Genomic DNA, 22,661 nt, shown 5'->3' on the forward strand with positions numbered 1-22,661 from the left:
AAAGAAACCCTCTCTTCAAAAAACAAAACAATAACAACAAAAATAACTCAAACAAACACAAAGATTTTTTTATTTCATATGGATGAATGTTTGCCTGTGTGTATGTATGTGTACCATGTAGGTCCTGATGCCTGAGGAGGCCTGAATAGGGGGTCAGATCCCCTAGAGTTCAGCCGCCAAATAGGGGGTCAGATCCCCTAGAGTTCAGCCGCCATATGGGTGCTGGGAAGCAAACCCCGGTCCTCATCAAGAGCAGCCTGAGTCCCCCACCAGTCCCATCCTACCTCACCCCTTTTTTGAGACAGGTTCTCACTACGTAAGAACTTGCTACATAGAACAGGCTGCCTCAGACTCACAGAGCTCAGACTGCCTCTCTTCTGGGTGCTGGGATTAAAGGTCTCTGCACCGTGCCCAACTTGGCCTAGAACTTTTGATACTCCTGCTTCAGTTGCCAGGGCGCTAGGATGACATACCTCGTGTCACCAGGCCTGGCTTTCATTTTAATTTTTAGTCTGGCTTCTTGGGTCTCAGGGCAGCAGCTTCATAGGAAACAACCACCCACAAGCAAGCAACAGTGCAAACAAACAAGAAGGACTGGCCCTCCGAGATTTTCCTCAATAATATGCTTTGAATGCTTCCTGTTCCCTTTGAGGTACAAGGCAATCCCTCTGACAAACGGCACGTGAAGAAAGATGTTTCCAAAGTTAAAGGAAGAGGTCTGGGGTGTAGCACAGACTGACCTAGGCAGCCATGGCTGATTAGTGGGCAGGTCCAGGCTCTGCCCCGCAGGAGTCGAGGCGGGGACAGCCCTGTGATAAAAGCCTCTCAGGGGTCAGCTGAGGTGAAAGTGTCTGTCAGTGAAGGGACAGCTGAGGTAAAGGTCTCCAGACAGAACCGTCCTCCTGGACTTCCCGAGGCGGATCAGGGCTGGATCAGGCTTGTGCTGGTATTCCAGGACTCTGACGGCTCACATACCAGAGCTCGAGAGGAGAGGTGGTGGGAAGGAAAGGAGGGTTACACATGGGTACCCTGGGAAGTCTAGGGGAGTCATGTCCCCCAAAACTCCATACTCAGGAACTCAGAGCTACACAAATGGGCTTTTATAGGAAGGGAAAATGGATATACCAAACACTAGGTGGGGGCCATCAACTTTTTGAGGGAACATGTAATTGACCTTAACCTACCCCGACAGACAAGTCTGGAGTTCCTGAGATCTTACTTTTCTTCAAGATTAGTCTAGGAGTATATACTTGTGTTAGTGGCCTCATAGGGCACGCAGGGGAAGGCGCCACAAGATCGGATTCAAGAAGTCTCCAGGCATCTTGGGGTTCGTAAACAAAGGCAAGACCTCAAGTAGGCTTTTTTTTTTTTTTGAGAATTTAGAGATGTCAAATGACATCAGCCAAGGGAGCAGATCTGGGACACCCACCGGATCATGCATGGGCAGAGGGGGACCGGTGTCTGCAGGTCTCGGTAACTGTCCGGGCTGCTCACCAGCACTCCCTCCCCCTCTCCCACCCCGCCGCCGGCGCACGCGCAGAACAGACCGTTCCTTGGCCGTAGGCACGCACGCGCACACCCGCCCTGGATTCCGCCACTCCAGTCATGGCGGTTGTCGGGGCCGCCCTTGGTCCCGCCCTGGCTGACGTGCCGCGGGTCACCTGACTCAGCTGCGGGCTGAGGAGACACAAGGGAAGTGGCCGTCGCGGGAGCTTGAGCCTCTGATCCCGGACCCCCGCGCCATGCCGTCCGAGAAGACCTTCAAGCAGCGCCGCAGCTTCGGTGCGTGCCGCGCGCGGGGCCCTGGGGTAGGAGATCTGGGCAGTGTCGTGAGGGGCGGCGATCGGGGTCCCGGTGGTGTCGTAAGGAGCGGCGATCGGGGTCCCGGTGGTGTCGTGAGGGGCGGCGATCGGGGTCCCGGCGGTGTCGTGAGGGGCGGCGATCGGGATCCCGGTGGTGTCATGAGGGGCCGGGATGCAGCACGGGCCGATAGGGTCTCCCTCTTCATCCCCCAGCTTAGCGAGCCCTGCCTGCTCAGTCTCCTGGGTAGCCCAGGCCCGGCTTGTCCCCTTAGTCGTCGGTGGCCTCGGCGTCCCCGCCGGGACTGGGAACGCGACCCGGGTGGCAGAGGGGACCGTAGCCGTGACGGTCTCTGCTGTGTCCTCAGTGGGGCCCTAGGTCCGGACGCTCCGCAAGCCCCGAGGCAGTACCCAGCCATCTCTGCTCCGCTCCAGCAGTCGCCTGGGGACGTTTGGGTAGGAGAAATAGCCTTTGTCTCATAACGGAAAGTTGACAGCTAGCTTATTTGCTTGTAGTGATCTTTATTCTGGAACAGTCGTCAAGAAAGATGAGGAGTAAGGGGGGGAGGTGGGAAAAGTGAGACGTGCGTATTAGCCAGGACCCGGATCCCCTGTGTGTCTGAGGGGTAAACTCTCCAAAGCTCCGTCTTTACCTTAGAACGCGTTTTAGGTGTTTCCCTAGAGTTCGCCTTCATTTCCCCTACCCCAAGCCGTTCTGAAGAAAGCGAGGGGTCTGATGGCTGCTGCTTCCCTTGCTTTTGACTTTAGTGGTCCTGACTGTGGGCACAGAGTTTAGAGATTTGCCATACAGACGTTGTTTGGAGCGGCCCCTTTGTGGAGGCTAAGATCACTCTTGCATCTCCATTTTAAGGTATTTGGGTTGGTGGAGCTCTGGAGTCTTCTCTGCCTGCATTGAGGGGATGCTAACTGGTTGGATTTAGGACTCACCCCAAACAGACCCTTTGTAGCTAAAGAACTTGGGTGGGGCTTAGGCCAGTGAAGCTCAGGATCCGCCTAGTGGCAGAATCCCATTAGCTTTCTGTCATAAATTTTTGCACTTCCAGTAAGTAGCCATCATCCCCAGTGCTGGAAGGGGCCTAAGACATTCTGGAGGCCAGAAAGACAGGAGGACCAACTTCATTTATACTTTTCTGTTTGTTTGTTTGTTTGTTTGGTTGGTTGGTTGGTTGGTTGGTTGGTTGGTTGGTTGGTTTTTCGAGACAGGATTTCTCTGTAGCTTTGGAGCCTGTCCTGGAACTCACTCTGTAGACCAGGCTGGCCTTGAACTCAAAGAAAGTCACGCAACTCAGAGAAACCCTGTCTGGGAAAAACAAGTGAAAACTGATGGAGTGGTTTCAGGGTGCACTCTTCTCAAAAGTGATTACGGCGACACCCCCCCACACACACACAGGGGGTGATCCATTTATTTAATAACAAACCTATTTCCCACACACCGCTCATTTTCCTCAGGATGGTCCTGAACACCAGAAAAGTGGACATAGGAGTGATAAATACGCCCTTACAGTTAAAGGACCTGTCTCTTCCAGTACACACTGATGGCCTCTGAGCAGCTGTCTGCTTACAGAGGCCCCAGCATGCCCTTAGTTCCCCACACTTCCAGGTTTGCCCCAGTTCATTTGCCCTGCAGCCAGCTAAAGGCTGAGCACATCCTATGGGGCATCAGTCTTGTCCCTTGTTTACTTAAAAAAAAGACAGCTATTAGGTGGGCGTGGTGACACACGCCTTTAGTCCCAGCACTCAGGCAGGCAGATCTCTGTGAGCTCGAAGCCAGCTTGGGTCTACAGAGTGAGTTCTGGGACAGCCAAGGCTACACAGAGAAACCCTGTCTCAAAAAAAAAAAAACAAAAAAAAAAACAAAGAAAACAAAAAAACCCCCCACTATTCCTGTCTTTCCCTTTGGGGCCTTATTTTGGGACATCGTGGTTTCTGATGGTGTAGCCCTTTGACCTTTTCCTTCTCCGCTTACCGATGATAGCTATTTCTCTTTGAAGAAATCTGACTCTGCTTGAATGTTCCCATCTTTTTGAAAAATTTATGTTTCATGAGTGCTCTATTTGCATGTCTGCCTGCACAACAACAGAGGGCACTGGATCCCACTATAGATGGTTGTGAGCCACCATGCAGTTGCTGGGAATTGAACTTGGGATCTCTGGAAGAGCAGCCAAGGCTTTTAAACACTGAGCCGTCTCTCCAGTCCCCAGATGTTCCCTTCTTAACACGTGCTAATTTAGGGTTCTTTGTTAGTAGTGGTTAGCTGGTTATTTTAAATATTGACTGGGCTGACCTTGAACTTACAGAGATCTTCACGCCTCTTCCTCCCAGTGTTGGGATTAAAGGTGTGAACCACCACGCCTGGTTTTTGTAAAAGAAAGAGCTTGCCCAACTGGGGTTTGGACCCTGTGAGTTAAGCTTTTCTTATTTTATGTGTATGATTCTTTTGCCTACATGTATGTCTGTACCATGTGCATTGCTGGTGCCCATGGAGGCCAGAAGAGGGAGTCACCAGGTGGCTGTAAGCCACATGGGGGTGCTGGGAACTGAACCTGGGTCCTCTTTGAGAGGAGCCAGTGTCCCTCGTAAGCCATTTCTACAGCCCCAGCGTGTGGAATGTATGCTGAGTTCATCGCAGTGACTTACCCTACAGTCTGGAGCATTCAGCAGCTATACAATGGAGAGCTCTTCTGGAAAGAGGCAGGAAGCCGGGTATAGATGGTACCATCCCATCTGTGGGGTGACAGGAAAATGTGTGCAGAGACCTAAGGCAGCTCTTCAGAGTAGAGAAGGGCACAGAGGTTAGCGAAGAGGTGCTGGTCACTTGGCTCTGCAGAGCCCGACATGTGCCAGGCATTAATCTGCCATCAAGCACATCCCCAACCTCTTGAGTTTACTATGAGGAGCAGCTGAATTTGCCTGAATGTTCCTGCAAGAGGAACGAACCATCGGTAGAATTAGGATTTTTCCTTGTCTGTGGAGCCGTGTTCCTCATTAGTCTCCGAGTCCCTGCTTAAGGTGATGTTAAGGATTGGCTGGGAACGCAGCCCTGTGGTTGCATTTAACACAGGAGTTATTTCCATGGTCTTTGTTAAAGATGATCAAAAAAATTTGACCCAAGTGCAGTTGGCAGTGCCACAGTTTGTCTTCGTGCGGTGACAGCAGCGTTTGTTCTGGAGCCCTCTCAAGATTTCCACAAAGCTATTTGCACACACCGTGAGTGTTCCCCAAGGCGTCAGAGTTGTTAGGTTTGTTTTGCTTAACGCCACCTCCTCCTTTCATGAATGACGTGTCTCCAGCTGTATGGCCAAGTCCTGGGCACAGAAAGCCTGGAACAAAGTTGAAAATGAAGATAAGACTGGCTCTTTGCCTCCTAGCCTCGTGAGGTAGGGAGGCTGAGGAGGTCAAGGTCATCCTTAGCTATGATGAGTTTGAGGCCAAGCTGTGTAAAGGAGACCCTAGCTCCAGAACCCAATAATGAAACAGATATTCTCAGGAAGGTGTTTCATCAGCAGGCAGCTTGGTGTGGTTTTGATTTTGGGGGTGTGTTTTGAGAGAGGTTTCACATGTAGACCAGGTGCACAGCTGTAATTTCAGCACTGGGAAGACTCTGGCAAGAGGGTCTCCAGTTTGAGGCCAGCCTGGGATATGGAGACCATTTCAGAAAATAATTAAAACACATCCTGAATAGTGCCAAGGGCTCCCCTCCCTTAACCACAAGTCCTGAGTGAAAATTGCATTAGACTGAAAACTTAACAAGCCTTGACAGGAATGATAGACGTTGTCAGAGGAGACGCCCCCTTCTCCCCCAGGATACACAATTAACCTGCTTTGTGTGCTATACATCTGGCTTCGTAGCTCCATGAAATGAGGGTTTTAACCGCTGAGCTGTGTTGAGCTACTGTTGGGCCCACTGACCGCCTCAGTGCTCAGTGGTGAGATGCATTCCATCCCTGAAGTCCAGAGAAAGGTGTCCTTGCTGCTCTGCCTTGCCTCAGTCAGGACTGTCACCAGCAGGAACTGGGGCCCCTGATATCACTGTGCCTCTTCCTTTAAAAAAAAATAATAATAAGATTTATTTATTAAACATACAGTATTCTGCCTGCATGTATTTCTTTTCTTTTGTTTTGTTTTTTTTGAGGCAGGGTTTCTCTGTAGCTTTGGAGCCTGCCCTGGAACTCACTCTGTAGACCAGCCTGGCCTCAAACCCACAGAAATCTGCCTGCCTCTGCTCCCCCCCGCCCCCCCCCCCCCAGTGCTGGGATTAAAGGCATGCACCACTACCACCTGACTTATGTTTGTGCACCAGAAGAGGGCACCAGATCTCATATTATAGATGGTTGTGAGTCACCATGTGGTTGCTGGGAATTGAACTCAGGACCTCTGGAAAAGCAGCCAGTGCTCTTAACCTCTGAGCCATCTCTTTAGCTCTGTCTCTTCCTTTCTTGCAGAACAAAGAGTGGAAGATGTCCGGCTCATCCGGGAGCAGCACCCCACCAAGATCCCGGTAGGTTCTGCTGTGACTGTGATTATACTTCTGGGCAAGAGGGGACCCTGGCCCCACAAGACAGCTCCTCCCACCCCCGCAGGAGCCCTGGGGCTCTCAGGCTCTGTGTGCCCACCTAGCCATGTGCATTTCTTCCTGACCAGAACTTGTTGCTCTTGTGCATGTCAAAGGGGAAAGGGACAGATGGGCTAGAACTTAGCTTTTTTTTTTCCCCTCTGTGATCCCAGGATTGAACCAAGGGCTTTGAGCATTGACTACTGAACTCTACTCCAGCCCCCACTGCTAGGGACACAAGGATGGCATATGTCAGTCAGAATCAGTAGTCCTCAGGGTGGTATGGCTGCTTTGTAGATGAAGGGACATGATTCTTGGCCCCTTAACTGAGTGTCTTGCCGATAGACAGCCATCGGTATCCCCCCACCCCCACTCTGTTCCCTGGTTGCAGACTTTACATAGAGCTGTGAAGTCAGGCATGGACAGACCAGGGTTCAAAGTCGCTCAGTGTTCTATAGCTAGTCCCCACATTGTGGGAGGAATTCTGGTGTCGTGCCTCTGACACAACAGAAGAGGACTTAGCCTCTCGGGTTGTCAGCTGTCCCTGTGTTGGAAGGGAGCCCCAGCGCCAGGTCTTGCAGGTGTGCTCCCTGTGTTAGGAGGGAGCCCCAGGGCCACGTCCTGTGGGTGTGCCCCTGTGTAGCTTTCCCACCAACCCCATCATCCCATTCTGGGAAGGGAGGGGACGGAACTGTTGCTGCAGGTGGGGGGAGGTGGGACATGTTGTTCTGCGCTGGTTGGACATTTCCCAGCCTGTCCTTACATGGGGTGGAGCTTCCTGAGAGTATGCTTCCTGGGCAGAGCCCCGTGAGGAGCGGCTTTTCCTGGACTGAACCCATCCTTCATTTGGAGTGCCTGCCCGACCTGCTTGCAGGAAGCCCAGCTCCCTAAGCCTGCCAGGATTTGCACACGACTTCCTGCAGGGCTGTGGTCTGGGCACAGGATAGCAGCTCCTTCTCACAAGAGCTCCAGAGTCTTTGCAGAGACTCTGCTGCCCATCTATCTGCTCATGACGCCAAGCAAGCAAGAGAGCCAGGCTCGGTGCTGCCTAGCTGAGAAAAGGGTGGCCACAATGGCTGGCTCCCAGGCATTTCAGGCTGGAAACCTTGAAGGCAGAGTCCTATTTCAGACCAGCCAGCCACGTCTTCCGCCATGACCCGTACATCTTCCAAATTTGGAGAGTGAAGGAAAAGCAGAAGTTAGGAACTGGAGAGGGAGCCAGGCTTGTTGAGATGATTGTGTCACTATGGGGATTCCCAACAAGGGGCTGGGACCTGCTCAGAGCCAGTCTCAGGACAGTGAGCAGGGAAAGGGGTCGGGGACAGCCCTCTAGTGTTCCCGTGCTTCTGGCCTTCTAGGAGAGTGCCAAGGTCTTTCTTCTATGTTCCTTCACTACCCCGCTGCCGGAGGGAGGGTCTGCCTCATGAACCCAGGTATGTGGCACCCACAGCTGGCATTTCCTGGGGATGCCATGCTTCTAAGCAAGCCACAGGATGGAGTTGTTAATCTCGCAGGGATGGGGGTGGCAGCTTGAGACAGTCTCTCGAGGAAGCACATGCAGGTCACATCCAGGGAGCATGTGCAGACAAGTGCTTTCCCTCCAGAAGCACGTGGTCATGTTCCTCTGTGCCATGCCATGACCAGGCAGGGATTTCTGTTCTCTGGGTGGATGCCCATGGCACTTGGAAACTGTCGTTTCTTAGGCCCATCAATGCTCAAATCTTATAACAGCTTTTTCTTTAGTTTTGGATTTTAATCTAGATTAGTCTTTAATTCAAGGCAGTTCACTGCCTCAGCCTCCAAATACTGGGATTACACATGTGCCACATATCCAAACATAGCTTTTAGAGTTTTTATTATTTTTTTTAATGAAATTATGTATTTGGGTTTTTTGTTGTTGTTTGAGACGGGGTTTCTCTGTAGCTTTGGAGCCTGTCCTGGAACTCACTCTTGTAAACCAGGCTGGCCTCAGACTGACAGATTCACCTGCCTCTGCTAAAGGCGTGCGCCACCACCGCCCAGCCATATTTGGTTTTCCAAGAAAGAGTTTCTCAGTGTAATAGCCCCGACTATCCTGGAACTCACTCTGTAGACCAGGCTGGCCTCAAACTCAGATCCTCCTGCACCACCATACCCGGCTGCTTTCAACATTTTTTAAAAAAAAATATTTTTGGTGAGGGGACAGGGCGTGGTGGCTCACGCCTTTAATCCCAACACTAGGGAGGCAGAGAAAGGCAGATCTGTGAGTTCGAGGCCAGCCTGGTCTACAGAGCGAGTTCCAGGACAGGCTCCAAAGCTACAGAGAAACCCTGTCTTGAAAAACAAAAACAAACATGTGTATGTTATATGTGTGTGTGTGTTTCTAGTTTAATCTTTTTGGATAGGTGACTCAGTGGCTTCGAGTACTTGTTCTCACAGAGGACCTCATAACCATCTGATCCATAAACTGTATATATTGCTGGGTATGATGAAGCTCATGGCTGTGATCCTAGCACTTAGGAACTTAGGAGGGTGATGCAGGTGGATAGCCATGTGTTAAAGGCTATCCTGGGCTACAGTGTGAAACTTATTTTTTAAAAAACACCCAGGTATGGTGACACACACCTTTAATCCTAGTACAATTTAACAACAAAAAAGGGTGCCTGGTAGCCATTGCATGTCCTGTGTCACAGAGCTGTGAATGAATGCTGGTCACAGGAGTGTCACAGGGAAGACTAGGTTAGGCCTAACTCTACAGGGCACGTGCTGGCCGCAGCATGGGGAGCATTGTGCCTGCGGCTAAATGTCTCTGGCTTTTGCAGGTGATAATAGAGCGATATAAGGGTGAGAAGCAACTGCCCGTCCTGGACAAAACCAAGTTCCTTGTACCCGATCACGTGAACATGAGCGAGCTCATCAAGATAATTAGGTATTTAGCCACTTCCTGTCTGTTTCCTTGAGTGAGACTTCTCCTTTTCCCATCATGGTGTCAGCCTCCTCCTTCTTCCATGTCCTTGTAAGGCAGGCATGTCCCCTCTGCAGCTGTGAGTGGGGTCTAGCTTGTTTATAACGGTGTCACATCTGAGGGCTATAGGTTGGACACGCATACTGGATAGTGGTTCTTTAAAAGATTGCTGCTGGCCCATCTGAGATCCCCCATCCCAGCACAGTCAGGAACACTTGGACAGTGGGCGTTAGGAAGAGAATGTGTGGCAGAGCTGCAGTAACAGAAAGTCTGGCCGGTTGTAGATTTTGAATGCTGATGGCTATTTGGATGACAGGATGTAACTGGCCTCAGATACAGAGCCAGTCCCTGATTCCAACCACCGCCGAGTTCTGGAACACGCTAAGAAGAGGGCTGTGGGCTTGCTTAGTTTTGCCAGATCAGTGGGTTTTTTTAGTGGCCCAAGTTCTACACAGATTGGAGACCTCATTGAGTCTGTCCACTGTCTTATCTCCACAGAAGGCGCTTACAGCTCAACGCCAATCAAGCTTTCTTCCTCCTGGTGAACGGGCACAGCATGGTGAGCGTGTCCACGCCCATCTCTGAAGTGTACGAGAGCGAGAAAGATGAAGACGGCTTTCTGTACATGGTGTATGCCTCCCAGGAGACATTTGGAACAGCACTGGCTGTGTAAGACCAGAACTATGCCTAATGTTTGTTAAGCCCTTACCAAGGAAAAAAGGGACGTTACCAGCGGATGCTGGTCCGCTCACCACTCACAGATCAGAACGTAGGCGCCCACCTAGGGTGTTAGGAACCGTTTGTCAGCCAGAAACCGAGCTCCATGCAACCGCATTCAGCTTGGAAACTCACCTAAACTAGGCTCTCTTGTGTTCAAACTTTAGAAGTTTAAAAATAAAATACTTTGCATCCTAAGTTGCCAATAAAACAGACCAAGTTATTTTGACACTTTTCTCAGTAGAAATTTAAAATGGAACAGCATCAGGGGCGCAGTCTTCCTGGGAGCTGCCTTCTCTCAAAGGGCTTTCACTCAGCAGTCTGCCTAAGCGGTCCCTTGGCCCAGGCTGTCTAGCGGAGGCCCCCAGCTGCACCATCACGCTCACCCTCAGCAGTGCAGGGAAGCTTCCTCGCTGCTGTCTAGACGCTACCACAGACATTCAAGCACTGCTCAGAGGCCAGCTCCAGCCTTGAACAAGGGGCCACTTGGTCTAGCTTCCTAAGAGGCTGCAAAGTGTTTTTCTTCTGGTTTGGTTTTGTCTGGCCCATACCTGCTTCAGGGAAGGGAGCAAGCAGGTGTGCAGTGTTGGCATTAGGATGCAGCTGTCGAATGGTAGCCTGAACGCTGAAGTTCAATGCACTCCATCTGCACTTGGCCTACAGCTATAATTTGTTAGTGTATAACTGTCTTTGTAAGGTAGTTCTATCAGACAGCTGTTGAGATTCTCCCACTCCATGTCAGTTCACTAGATGTCAGCTGTGACAACAGCAGCAGGAGATACATGCTCTTGACAGATACCCATGGCCAGTTCCAACTAAAGCAAACCGTTGCTTCCGGCTCCCTGCATGTGGTCCACTGTGACACTCAGACCAAGACCACCCTTGGTCACTCATGTTGTGATCTGAGAATCTCAGTGCTGTCATGGAGGGAAGCCAACATAGCCACCTCCTACCCTAGCTCCTTACAGTCAGCCCCCCCCCCCCCCGCATGCAGCTGTCCACTTGCTAACTTTCAGTCTTTCAATGTTATTTTATTTACATCATGTATATTCTGACTACCTGTCTTGTGTAGGTTGTGTACATCATGTCCCTGGTTTTTATAACTACGGTGCGATCAATAAGGATTCCTGTAATACTGCTTTAAAAATGCTCAGAGGGGCGGCCTTCATTTATAGGACACCTGTACACTTCAATGCGCTAAGTGAATAAAGGCACAACTGAACCTGTCTGAGAGCTGTCTGTCTCATGGTGTCAGTGTGGGAACTGGGCCCTGCAGTGTGCTGAAGGGGAGGGCATCTTCCTGTCCTTGGTCAACACCTTGCCACTAGCTCTGGTTTTAAACTCTGCATAGCTGACTGATCTGCCAGCTGTCAGGATGATGTCAGTGCTATGCGAACTCACATGATAGCCTTGCCCACTAGGGCACACACACCACAGGGCGACAGCTGCTGGCACTTGGGAGCCAGTGTAAGCAACTTCAGCTTAGAGCAGACAGAGAAGCTGCACTCGGGTTGCAGACACTGTCCAGGTGAAACTGGACAGCTCTGGATCTGAAGTTTTGGTGGCAGATGCCTTCTAGGTGCAGCTCTGCCTCAGCAACCCTCACAACGCAAAACACTGGTCAAGTCAGTCTGGGCAGTGCCGTCGCTGTCCTGGAAAACCACATTCTCAGGGTGTGACTGCCAAAAGATGGTGCAGCTGGAACTTCTTTACCACGTCTATCTGTACTAGGAGGACACTGTTCAAATCTGGGGACCTTGGCAGAAGTATGAAAGGGAAGAAGGTGCCTCACTGTCCTGCCTCTGTGACAAAGATCTGGGAACATCAAACACTTGAGTTTTTTAAAATTTTTATTTTCCGTACATTAAATTTACTCATAAAAACAGTCTAAAAATGTACATTTTTCCTTTTTAACAAAGTATAATAAAACATAAAAACCCCAAAAACAGAATACTTGACATTTACAATTCAAAATCAAATTAGCAGAATATTAAATATTTACAAAACTATATCTTTTAAAAATATTTATAAAGTTACATGCAATTTTGTAGAATTGACAAAAGAATGGCTCAAAAATGGGGAGAATTGTCCTTCATTCCTAAAAAGAAAATATGCCCAATAGAATCTGTGATAGTTTCAGTCTTGGTACCAACACCTCTTCTGTGTGTGCGTGAGAACTGACCTGTGCTGAGGGCTGGGCCACTGCCCCCTTGTGGTAGGACAGCGGCCTGGACGTGGCCTTGCCAGTACAGTATGTGGTTTTTCTGAAATATTGCCAAGTGTTGACTACAGGTGCTGCATTCAGTCAAACTGGGACAGGCCAGCAGCTCGGTTTCTGGACCCCATGGTTTCTTAGGCCACCTGACTCGCTTTATGGAAGTCACCTGCACCTTGGGCACCTTGGAAAGGACGGCTATCCCTGCTCAGGTTCCCCAAGTCTGCCACTGGGGATGAGGTTAAGCAGACAGAGTCCCTGCATCCTTTTAACTTTTAAGACTTTAGCAAGTAATGCCACCCACTAGCTGGCTGTAAAACTAGCGTGTATCAGACCAAATGCCAGGAAGCAGAAAGAGTGACAGGGACAGAGTGAGGAGAGTGAGACCCAGTTCCCATCAGGCTGTCCTTAAGGGACTGTCATGGCACACATGTAGGCAAAGGTACCGCCATTGCGACTGCCTCTGCACGTGCGTGTAGTACAAGCCAGTCTGACTTGTAGAAAGGACTGGAAGCTGCTAACTACTGCATTAACAGGCTGCTATCATCTTTGGGAGATGAGCGTGCCACTCGTTTCCTAATACTCAACCGTATATATGTTCAACAAGTATTTTGTCTTTACTGTAAGAGCTAGCTCCCATTCCTCAGTGCTCTTCAGAAGTTAGGAGTTTTCAGCATTAAAACACTTTCCAATTGTCACTACCAAGCATGAAATAAAAACTAGAAAGTAAGGTAGAAAATTGAGTAGTTTGCTTAAACAACAAAAAAGGTCACATAGCTGTTTTATCCCAACACTGTGCCCTCTTTCCTATGTTTATCCCACTTCCTACCCTGAGATGTTAACACAGGATCAGAACTGATGCTGCAGCCCCAGGGCCATGCCTACCTGGGTACCTCTGCCATCTGACACAGCAGTTTTAGAAAAATGACTGGAAAGGGCTGGTCTGTTCAGGCTGTAACAGTGAAGAAGTTAAGTGCTGGCCATGCTGATGGCCTCTACAGGCTCTGGGAGTGAGCCCTACCTGCAAACATCTGCCCACACCTCCATGTTGTGCATGTTCCTTTGCGTGATGTAATCCTTGCCGGCTTCACAGAAATGCCACACAAGCTCTTCCAAAGACAACCGGCGGCTTCCAGACACAGACTGCTGTTGTCTGCACAGCTGAGATGGTGCTGGGGCTCGCTCACCTCAGCTGAATGGCACAAGTCACGTGGGAGTTGCCACAGCAGACTGCTGTCTTTCAGGCTAACAGCTGAAAGGGTAACAAGACACTTCCAATCCCTATACTGACCACAAAACAAAAAACTTAAATGATTTTTTTCTTTTGCTATGAGACAGTTTCCAACAATTTCTGTGTTGAAATAGGATTTATTTAAAATATTTCTTTGTTTAAAAAAACCAAAAAATTTAAAAGTTTGGCTTTCAGCACATATCCAGGCCACTGTAACGGCCTTCAGAAATATTAAAATCGTAAACATCAATGAACACTCTAAGTCTTCCTTATTAACACAATGCGACCGATCCCAGTCTGGTGCTCTTTAAGGCAAAGTGTGTCAGTTCTTGTATTGACATCTGTAGTGTTACTGAGTGAGAGATCAACAGAGCATCCCCTAACGCCTCATCACCATCCCCTCAGAACAGATGGGATACTGTGTGCCATGGACAGAACAGAGGTCTATCAATCCTGCATTGCATAGAATCGACAACACTCAAGCCTTCCGTGTGGGTCTCCACGGAGAGAAAGCCCATCTTAGAATATGAAGCCTTGCATCACAGCGCCTCCAGTTATAGGGTATTTTGTGATTTACACTAATTTTGCGTGAGGGTGATTGTCCCATCTGAAGAATGGTCTAAGGACTGAGATTTTCTTCTCCATAAATATGAAGCTGGAAAATCCTTGGCAAGATCTTACCATTAATTTTCTTTTTTAACACCAAAGGCTTCAGCATTTTAAATAACATTATTTGAGCATAAAATTCCCTTTAACCTTGAATGTCTAAGCCCCTCATGCCTCCGTTGTGGTGGGTAGACAGGTTCATACCCCATTGAGGAGTGAGCCCCCCCCCCCCCGTCTGGACCATAACTGGTGAGTGGTTTCGAGGAGTCTTGCGTCTCTCTACTGAAGTTTTCCAGGCGATTTTAACGGAATTAACTATCAACACACAGCCTAATACAAAAGAAGCTGACAGTTTCCAGTCTTTTGTTCATAAATCACAGGCCTGTATTACTGTTGAACTGTCTCAAGTGTGAATTTGTCAGCAGTGAGCTCTGGGGCTGGGGTCTTGGGGAAACCATTTGAGACACGACAACTTGCCAGCTTCCTGAAGAATGAGGACCATCGGTCACAGTCAACTCACAAAGTTGAGTCATTCCCGTGTCCTCAGGAGTTGGTTCTTGTTTGGAGAGAGCAGGCTCAAAGCCACCAATGGGAGGGGTGGTCTCAAGCCTCGGTGACTGGATTCCCTGGGACTTGGACCCTTAGAAACGAAGTTGTCAAGAGTGAGCTATGTCTTATCTACTAATATTGTGTAAATTTGTTTACAGAAAAAAAATATTAAAAACCTGGAACTGCTCCAAGTGTCTGCAGAAGGACACCCTGCGACCTTGGGTGTACTAGGCCGAGCAGCCTGCTGGTGCCAACTCCAATGCCCACTGATGGAGTCCCCTACATTGTCGGGTCCCAGAAGAGTCTGCCTCCCAGAATGAAGAGGTCCTTGTCAGGTAGTGCAATCCTTAAGAAGCCAGATGTGAGGCGCCCACTCTAGGAAACAGCAAAATCCAGTTGGCACTTCCTAACCCATAGGGGCCTTGGATCCGACTGGGGGAACTCCACTTGAGAGAACTCCGACCTGCAGTCTTGACTCAGGTCGTGCATAGCTGCCCTGGAATTTGTGTGTGAGCCTAGAAGAACCAGCAATCTTCAGGAGACAAGTCTCCATGCTGCAACAACTGTGTGGTGGCCACATCACTGCTGTGGAGACGTTCACTAGGCAATTCTTACATCAAGCTCCAAACTAGGATTTTGGCAATGAAATCGAGTTTGACGCACTTCTATGCTAGATTCTCTATCCAGTATAGTAAAGTAAAGCACCTTTGGGTTAAAAATAGTAAGCTCCACAGCAACTCGACTTCAGTTCTCCATGGGATTTTCCTTAGGTCTCCATGGCTCCACAGCAACTTGACTTCAGTTCTCTATAGGATTTTTCATGGCTTAATAAAATGTTCTGTTGCCAAAAAAAAAAAAAGGATCAGTCCGTGGAGTCCAGACTTTCTGCTGGAGGGGCATATTTCAACCTAAAAGTTCCTGGAGAGAAAGAAAGACAGAGAGAGAAAGAGAGAGAAGAGGGTGAAGCCTGAGTCAGTTGTAGAAGTGCACACATCACCCACCTGCCCTGGGCTGCCGCTTAGGACTGACAACTGTCATACATAGCTGGCTATCATGGTTTTACAAGACTCTTTGGGGAGAGCATCACAGCTCTCATCACAGCCTTGGATCTCTTTCTCTGGACATGGACCTTGCATCAGAGGCTGGCAGTACACACAGGTGGGCAGGAAAGGCCTGGATTTAGAAGGTGCAGGTCAGCTCTGGGAAGGGAGGCAGCAACCTGTACCACCACTGCATCTCTCAGGTCACAGATTTTGGCTTCTAAAAGCTCTCCAGATGGTGAAGATCAACAGGAAACTGCACAACCTGAGATAGAGGTGCTGGGAACCCAGAGACGGGCAAAGTGGGACCAACTTTCCTAACTTTACTGTAATTTTTCCAAAACATATAGCAATTGTAAGCCTAGTGATTCAGGTGTGTGGTAATAAAATCCCAGCACTCTGGAGTTCACGACAAGAGGAACACAAGTTCAAAGCCAGAAAATAAAACAACAACAAAATAATAAGCCTGCTGTAATACAGTAGACATTGACATTTGAATAACTAAGACACACTATAGGAGATAAAAACAAGGGGAAGGAAGAAGCAGCCAGTCAGCAGGACACAAGGCACACCACACACCGGCCCTGAACCCTGAGCCCAAGAGCAGCAGAGGTGGCTGTGCTGGCTGGGAAACCTTAACTAACTGCCCCACCCTTAATTTCCACATATCTTCCAGGAGGTGGCAGCAATCACTGGCAACTCACAGCCCTGAAAGTTCCATCCAGCTCATTTTATTTAGATAACAAGGATCTGAGGCCATAATTTTTGTTTTTAAGGTGTGTGTGTGTGTGTCTGTTCATATGTTCAGGTGCCTACAGAGGCCAAGAGAGGGCTCTGGATTCCTTAGAATTGAAATTACAGCTGAATTAGTTGAATGGCCTAACATGAACCAAACTCAGGTCCCTTTAAATAAATTAGCTTTAAAAACAAGTTTACAATGCTTTCAAAAAGCCAAGCAGCCATAGGTACCTCTCCCAGGAGCCACGACAGCACAGCAAGGAAGACACAGTACCTCCCAGTGATTACCTTGCCGGTTGAAGTCCATGGACGGTTGCTTGCAATCCTGAGCACGGTGGCCAGTAGCCCCACAGTTGTAACAGGACAGATTACCACTCTTTTTGTGACTGGAGCCATTGGTGCTGCCCACCAAGCCTTGGGTTTGGTACACCCCTGCTGTCCCAGCCATGAAGTTCTGCATGGGTGGCACCGCAAAAGTGGACTGCCCACCTAGGACAGGGTCTGGAGTCACACTGCCGCTGTAGGGTGCATGTACAACAGGGAAGGCAGAGCCACCACCATACTGCTGGGTACTGACATAGCCGTTGCTGCACATGGGACTGAAGGGTAGGAAAGGGAAGGTAAACATGGATGGCCCAGAGAATGGGTGCTGGAAGTAGTTGGCATAGCTGACAGTCAGGCCACTGGAGCCACAGCTGCCACTGCAACCACAGGATGTGCACACAATGCAGCCAGGTGGGGGTGGCGCAGGCTGTGGAGGTGCGGGGGGCTGCTGATGGTGGTGGTGGTGGTGGTGGTTCTGACTTGAGGCAGGAATGTTTCCTGGGGAGCTGCTGCCAGCACCACCACTGTAAAAGCTGCTTTCAGGGACAGAGGAGAGAGCAGGGCTGGAGCTGGGGGCGGGGCAACTGGGCAGAGTGGCCATGCTTGCAAAAGACGTAGAGGGGTGGCTGCTGGGGGAGGCAGTGTTGCTGTTGGCGCAGAAGCTGCCCTGCAGTGGGCCCACAGGCACACTGCTCACTGCAGAGAAGGCAACTTTGGTGTTGGCTGTATACAGAGCAGTCCGGGGATTGATTATTGCAGGGGGCACACTGATCTGTCCGTTGTTGGGGCAAGAAGTCTGCCCAGAGATGGCAGCATCAGCAGGGACAGAGGAGGACAGCAGCAGCTTGATGGGCGGCCGGGCCACATGCAAGACGGTGCTTGGTGTCCCTGTGGTGGCCGAGCTGGTCTCTACAGTCAGGGCTGGCTGCTGTGCCGTCTTCAGCACCCTGTCCAGTGTGGCTGCATGCACAACTTTGGCCCGGGGACCAAAGGAGACTGTGGGTGACACAGAATTGTTCTCTACAAGGCCCGAGAGGACCTGTACTGGCGGATGGGGTGCCGCTGAGGGAAGTGTGTCCAGCACAGCTCCGCCAAAGCTCTTGTCCACTTTTGTGCCACTTCTAGGGCCAGGCCCCTTGTTCCTTTCCTCCAGGGACAGAAGTGAGTGAACAGAAGATGAGAGGAGTTTCACATCTGTGCTGCCTCTGTCCGACTTGTGCACCGAGTTCAGCATGCGGACAGGTGCCAGGTGTGAAGCTGCAGGCATCAGCTGTGGGGGAAGGGGATGGTGACCTGCAGGGCTGGAGCCAGCCTCATTCTGCACAGGCAGAACCTGGGCTGTGGGTCTGGCAGAGCTGGATGGGAAGTGAGTCAGCAGCATCACAGGCTTCTCCTTATCAGTGCCCTCAACATGTATGTCCACACCTGAGGACAGAAAAGACTGTTAGCACAATGTGCACCCAGCAGAAGCTCAGAAGGTGGGGCAGCAAACAGGCCACTGCACAGGTGTCTTACGTCTATCGCTCTCCTCAGCGCTGTCTGAACTCTCCTCTCGCACCTGTACACCCATGGGGCTAGAGGAGGAGCTGGAATACTCGGAGGAGCTGCCTTCCCGGGGCAGCTGGTGAGCCGGTGGCTCCACCTCCACCCGCAGCTCTGTGGAGAAGGCAGGTAGAGGTCAATAGCTCTGTGGCACTCGCCCATAGGCAAGAGAACCCTGGCAGTAACACCAGGAAACATGGTCCCCAATCATGGTCAGATTAAGATTCAAGTATCCTGAACACTACACCAACTACTCAAGGCCATACTGTTAGATCAAAGGAAGGAGCACTTTTGACCCAGGCTAGTGCACTGCAAGGTCAATGTCCAGTCACTGTGGGTCGTCCTGTCCAGTCCTCGAGAGTACAGAAAAGCCATGAAGCCATAAACACTGTCATAAAGGCTCCCTACGGCGACTGAACTGTCCAAGACAGACGTTTGTCTCTTACCAATCTGCCATGGCTTTTGCATCCATCACATCTTGCTGATGAAAAAAGCAATGCTCAGTGCTTCCTGCAGGACAACAGAGCCACTGACTCATATGTCCCCAGCCTCTTCCACAGACAGGGAGTAGGGGAAGAGGAGGACGACAGAGGTTGAAAACCCAAATCCACTTTTGGTTTGTTTTATTTCTGTTTTTCTAGATGGAAACGGTACTTCTGTAGCTTTGGAGCCTGTCCTGGAACTCTCTCTCTCTGTAGACCAGGCTGGCCTCAAACTCACAGAGATTCGCCTGCTTTTTCTCCTACATGCTGGGACTAAAGGTGTATGCCACACTGTCTGTCAAAACCCAAGTCCCTAAGTCTCTCAAGTCTCCAATGGGAAGACAGGAATGACAACAGTGGTCTGGGAAAGGGCGCCAGGCAACAGTTCATGACAGGCACCTGCATGGCAAGGGCCTTTTCACCTCTCTGGCTTGTATCCTGCTTCCCCCTCACAGCATAAGAGTTCAGGGTCTAACACTACTGCCTAAATAACCTGAGGATGGACCCTAGTGTCTAAATAAATAACCTGAGGCTGGGCACTAGTGTCTGGCACCTAAGGCCATCTATATAATCACTTTCCTGAGCCCAGCCCCAGGAGGCAGAAGCAGGGCGGATCTCTGGGAGTTCAAGGCCAGCCTGGTCTACAAGAGCTAGTTCAGGGACAGGCAAAGCTACAGAGAAACCCTGTGTGTGTGTGTGGGGGGGGGGGGAATCACTTTCCTGTAGAGTCAGGATAAAGAAAACTAAGTGTAAAACATTTAAAACCTGTAAATGAGAAACAAGAGTGATCTGAAGTCTAATTCTGATCCAGAAGAATACCATACCACACCTGTACACATGCCACACATCTGAACCACAGGCCCTCACACACCTGCAGCATGGCTGCTACGCCCAGGCTGCACAGGCCCCACGTGGCTGGTGGGGGTAACTCGGGCCACTCCACTGCTGGTGACCAAGGATGGGGCTGAGGAGTTGAGGCACCGTCTCTCTGACTTCTCCCTGTGAATAACAAGCATAGTCAGACAGCTCCTCTCCCGAAACACTCCAGTTTCTAATGCACCTCCCAGGCAGGTCCACAGAAGCCAAAGCTCCACCTATGATGCTGGGCATCCCCAGAGGACGGGGTAAGAAATAAAGTAACCCAGACCCTGACATTTAAAACCTGCAGGTTCTAACACTGCTTAGCACATGAGAAACTAAGATGAACACAACTTATTCTCTGTTGATTTGGTGTTTTGAGACATAGTCTCACTATGTAGTCCAGACTACCTCAAACTCAAATCCCTATCCTCCTGCCTCAGTCTCAGGGTTAGGATTGCAGTGTGGCCACACCCAGAAAACATTAAGTGATTTCTTTTTTTTTTTTTTTTTTTTTTTTGTATTTTCAAGACAAGGTTTCTCTGTGTAGTCCTTGCTATTCTGGAACTAGCTCTGTAGACCAGGCTGGTCACAAACTCACAGAGATTTGCTGTCCTCTGCCTCCAAGTGTTGACATCAAATAATTTCATGCTTACTTTTCCAGCTCCAACTGAGTCTTGAGCTTTTTCTTTGCTCCCATGGTGAGGGACTCAAATTTATTCAGATCTTCTTCAGTAAGGCTCAGAAACTTGCATAGGAGAAACAAAAGACAGTTACTGAGAGGACCATGGGGACTCTGAGTGCAGGACAACAGATCAAGGGCTAGTAAACAGATGACTAGAGACATGGACACAATTTCCCAAGCTCTAAGGAGCCGTGGTCTCTCCTCTGCACCTCATCACAAGTGCAGCTGACAGGCACCCTGCAGCCCTCTGGTCCCTGCATCCTAGTCATTACCAAGGGATGTACACCTTGGATAGTTTTAGCCACTCCTCATTTACAATTGAAGGCTGTCCTTGTCCTCTGGGGAAGGTTTCATTTGTGTACAGCAATCTCTGCACACAGAAGCAGAGCATGGTTGCCGTAAGATCGTTTTTTTTTTTTTTTTGGAAAGTCACCTTCAGAAGCTTGCTGAGGACCCAAGTAATCTAAAAGAAAGCACTATCCGATGAAATGGTAACTAGGAACCCACAAGCCTGACACCCCAGGACAACTGGTATACCACAACACAGACAGCTGTGGGATTCAGTCATCTCATCATAATTCTGATAGAAAATTCAAATTGATCATGATCAATGTTAGAAAATCTATTGTCGTTAAGATTCAAGAGCTGTGAGCAGCATCATGGCAAGCATAAGTGCTGCGTGTGCCGTCTCCAAAGCTCCATCTCTAGGTTAACAGTGGAGTGTGAGATGTGTGGAGCTGTTACAGAGCAGTCTTGCCCAGCAGGGGGAGTTCAGATTTCAAACACCTTCTGCAGGTATCATTTGGCTTAGCCAGAGGCACTGAGACTTAGAAAATGTCAAAAGGCATCCCTAGTCAAAACTGCCCGCGAAAACATTGTTCTCTGAGCAGGTCTCTTCCATGACTCCAGGTCTGTTTTGTTTTCGTTTTTTTTTTTTTTTTTTTTTCGAGACAGGGTTTCTCTGTAGCTTTGGAGCTGGAACTAGCTCTTGTAGACCAGGCTGACCTCAAGCTGACAAGAGATCCACCTGCCTCTGCCTCCCAATTGCTGGGAAAGGCGTATGCCACCACTGCCCAGTATTGTTTTTTGTTCTCTCGGTCTGACTATTAAATGCAGCCTTGGTTGTCTGAGCCCCCACTTGCTCGAGTCTATAAGCTGGCCACACAGCATGAGTTACACCGAAGCTGCTTCAAAGAGCAAATGGTATCTGAATGAGCACTGGCCTACAGCAGCTTGAGGGATGGAGCCAATTCAAGTCACAGAGTCCCTGGTTTGTCAAGACCTGAAACATCCAGGAAAACTATTTGCTTATGACAAATCCTACTTTTTTTGCTTCAGGCAGCCTGGTAGTTAAATCCTGGTGCCCTCTAACACCAAGCAATATGATCATCACCCAAGTTCTTGACACCTCTAGTAATGAGGACAGGGCACAGCCTACCAGAGGCCCTCTGAGTAGTCAACATACCTTTTCCATGGTGAGCTGTTTAAAGACGGGATAATACTTGTGCAAACGTAGCTTCCTAAGCCAGTCTAAAATCCCATTTTGCTCCTGGGGCTGAGGAGCCTGCAGACTAGAGGGCATCAGGATGGTAGGTGAGTTGTCCACTTGGGTCCGGTAAGCCAGCGCTGAGCCTGCACCCCCTGTGTGGGAGCAGTGGGGCAGGGAAGCAGATGCACTGGCCGAGTGCTGCAGGTGGTGCTGGGTGCTGCTCTGCGAGGATGGGATCCCAGCCACTCCACACACCGGCCTGCAACAAAGGGGACAATGGAGTACAAGCGCTGCTCTACAGACTGCCGCCTGGCACCAGAAGATTAGTTAGAGGGATCCCATTCTGGCACCTATTCCCTTCTGGCATCTGGGGTTCAGCTCACGGCATACTTGGGGATAATCAGTGTCCTGTCTATTCCCACCCCCATCACGACTTCCCTCCTCACAGTGCAATGCCCACAGGGATACTCCTGTGTGCGTCCATGCTATGTGTGTCCACATGTACCAGAGATTCAGCTGAGCTACCTGGTGTCTGTCACTTCTAAGGAATGAGATGATACTAATAGATCATGATTAAAACAAGTTACTCAGCACTGTGAAAAAACCATGAAACTGGGAAGCCAAAAACTGGATTCTCTCTACACAATTCCTCTCCTGACATTATCCAAGATGTAGATCAAGCAGACAGCTCTGACAGCAGCTGCTTATACATGCACGGGAGGCAGTGCTGACCAGGGTGGCTAGAGAGGACCACTCACCTTCCAGACACGCCCATCATGGCACCTACTTTAGGAAGGGAGGGGTTGCCAGGACCTACAAAGTAGAAAAAAACGTTATCATAGAAACTTACAAACAATAATGTAACTTAA

At 49.7% G+C, this 22,661-nt stretch overlaps 2 protein-coding genes across 3 annotated transcripts in view; one reads left to right on the forward strand and one right to left on the reverse strand.

Moving 5' to 3' along the window:
- Positions 1 to 1,633: 1,633 nt before the first annotated feature.
- Positions 1,634 to 11,261, forward strand: Map1lc3b (microtubule associated protein 1 light chain 3 beta). Its single transcript, XM_075977484.1, has 4 exons — positions 1,634 to 1,782; positions 6,263 to 6,318; positions 9,174 to 9,280; positions 9,815 to 11,261. The coding sequence occupies exons 1-4, from the start codon at positions 1,743 to 1,745 to the stop codon at positions 9,987 to 9,989; spliced, it is 378 nt and encodes a 125-aa protein (XP_075833599.1). The 5' UTR covers positions 1,634 to 1,742; the 3' UTR covers positions 9,990 to 11,261.
- Positions 11,262 to 11,865: 604 nt separating this feature from the next.
- The window catches only part of Zcchc14 (zinc finger CCHC-type containing 14), a 56,445-nt gene continuing 45,649 nt past the window's right edge, over positions 11,866 to 22,661 (reverse strand). The window contains exons 7-13 of one of the 2 annotated variants that reach the window (XM_075977486.1): positions 22,551 to 22,605; positions 21,769 to 22,051; positions 20,275 to 20,366; positions 19,632 to 19,759; positions 18,252 to 18,392; positions 16,701 to 18,161; positions 11,866 to 15,472 (exon numbers count right to left, since the gene is read on the reverse strand). In XM_075977486.1, coding sequence (XP_075833601.1) covers positions 15,453 to 15,472; positions 16,701 to 18,161; positions 18,252 to 18,392; positions 19,632 to 19,759; positions 20,275 to 20,366; positions 21,769 to 22,051; positions 22,551 to 22,605 — 2,180 coding nt within the window. In that variant the 3' untranslated portion in view covers positions 11,866 to 15,452. Of the gene's footprint in view, positions 15,553 to 16,700; positions 18,162 to 18,251; positions 18,393 to 19,631; positions 19,760 to 20,274; positions 20,367 to 21,768; positions 22,052 to 22,550; positions 22,606 to 22,661 lie in introns of both variants that reach the window. The other variant, XM_075977485.1, reaches the window with a different exon arrangement.

Source organism: Microtus pennsylvanicus, chromosome 6 (genome assembly GCF_037038515.1).
Source record: "Microtus pennsylvanicus isolate mMicPen1 chromosome 6, mMicPen1.hap1, whole genome shotgun sequence".
Lineage (NCBI taxonomy): Eukaryota > Metazoa > Chordata > Mammalia > Rodentia > Cricetidae > Microtus > Microtus pennsylvanicus.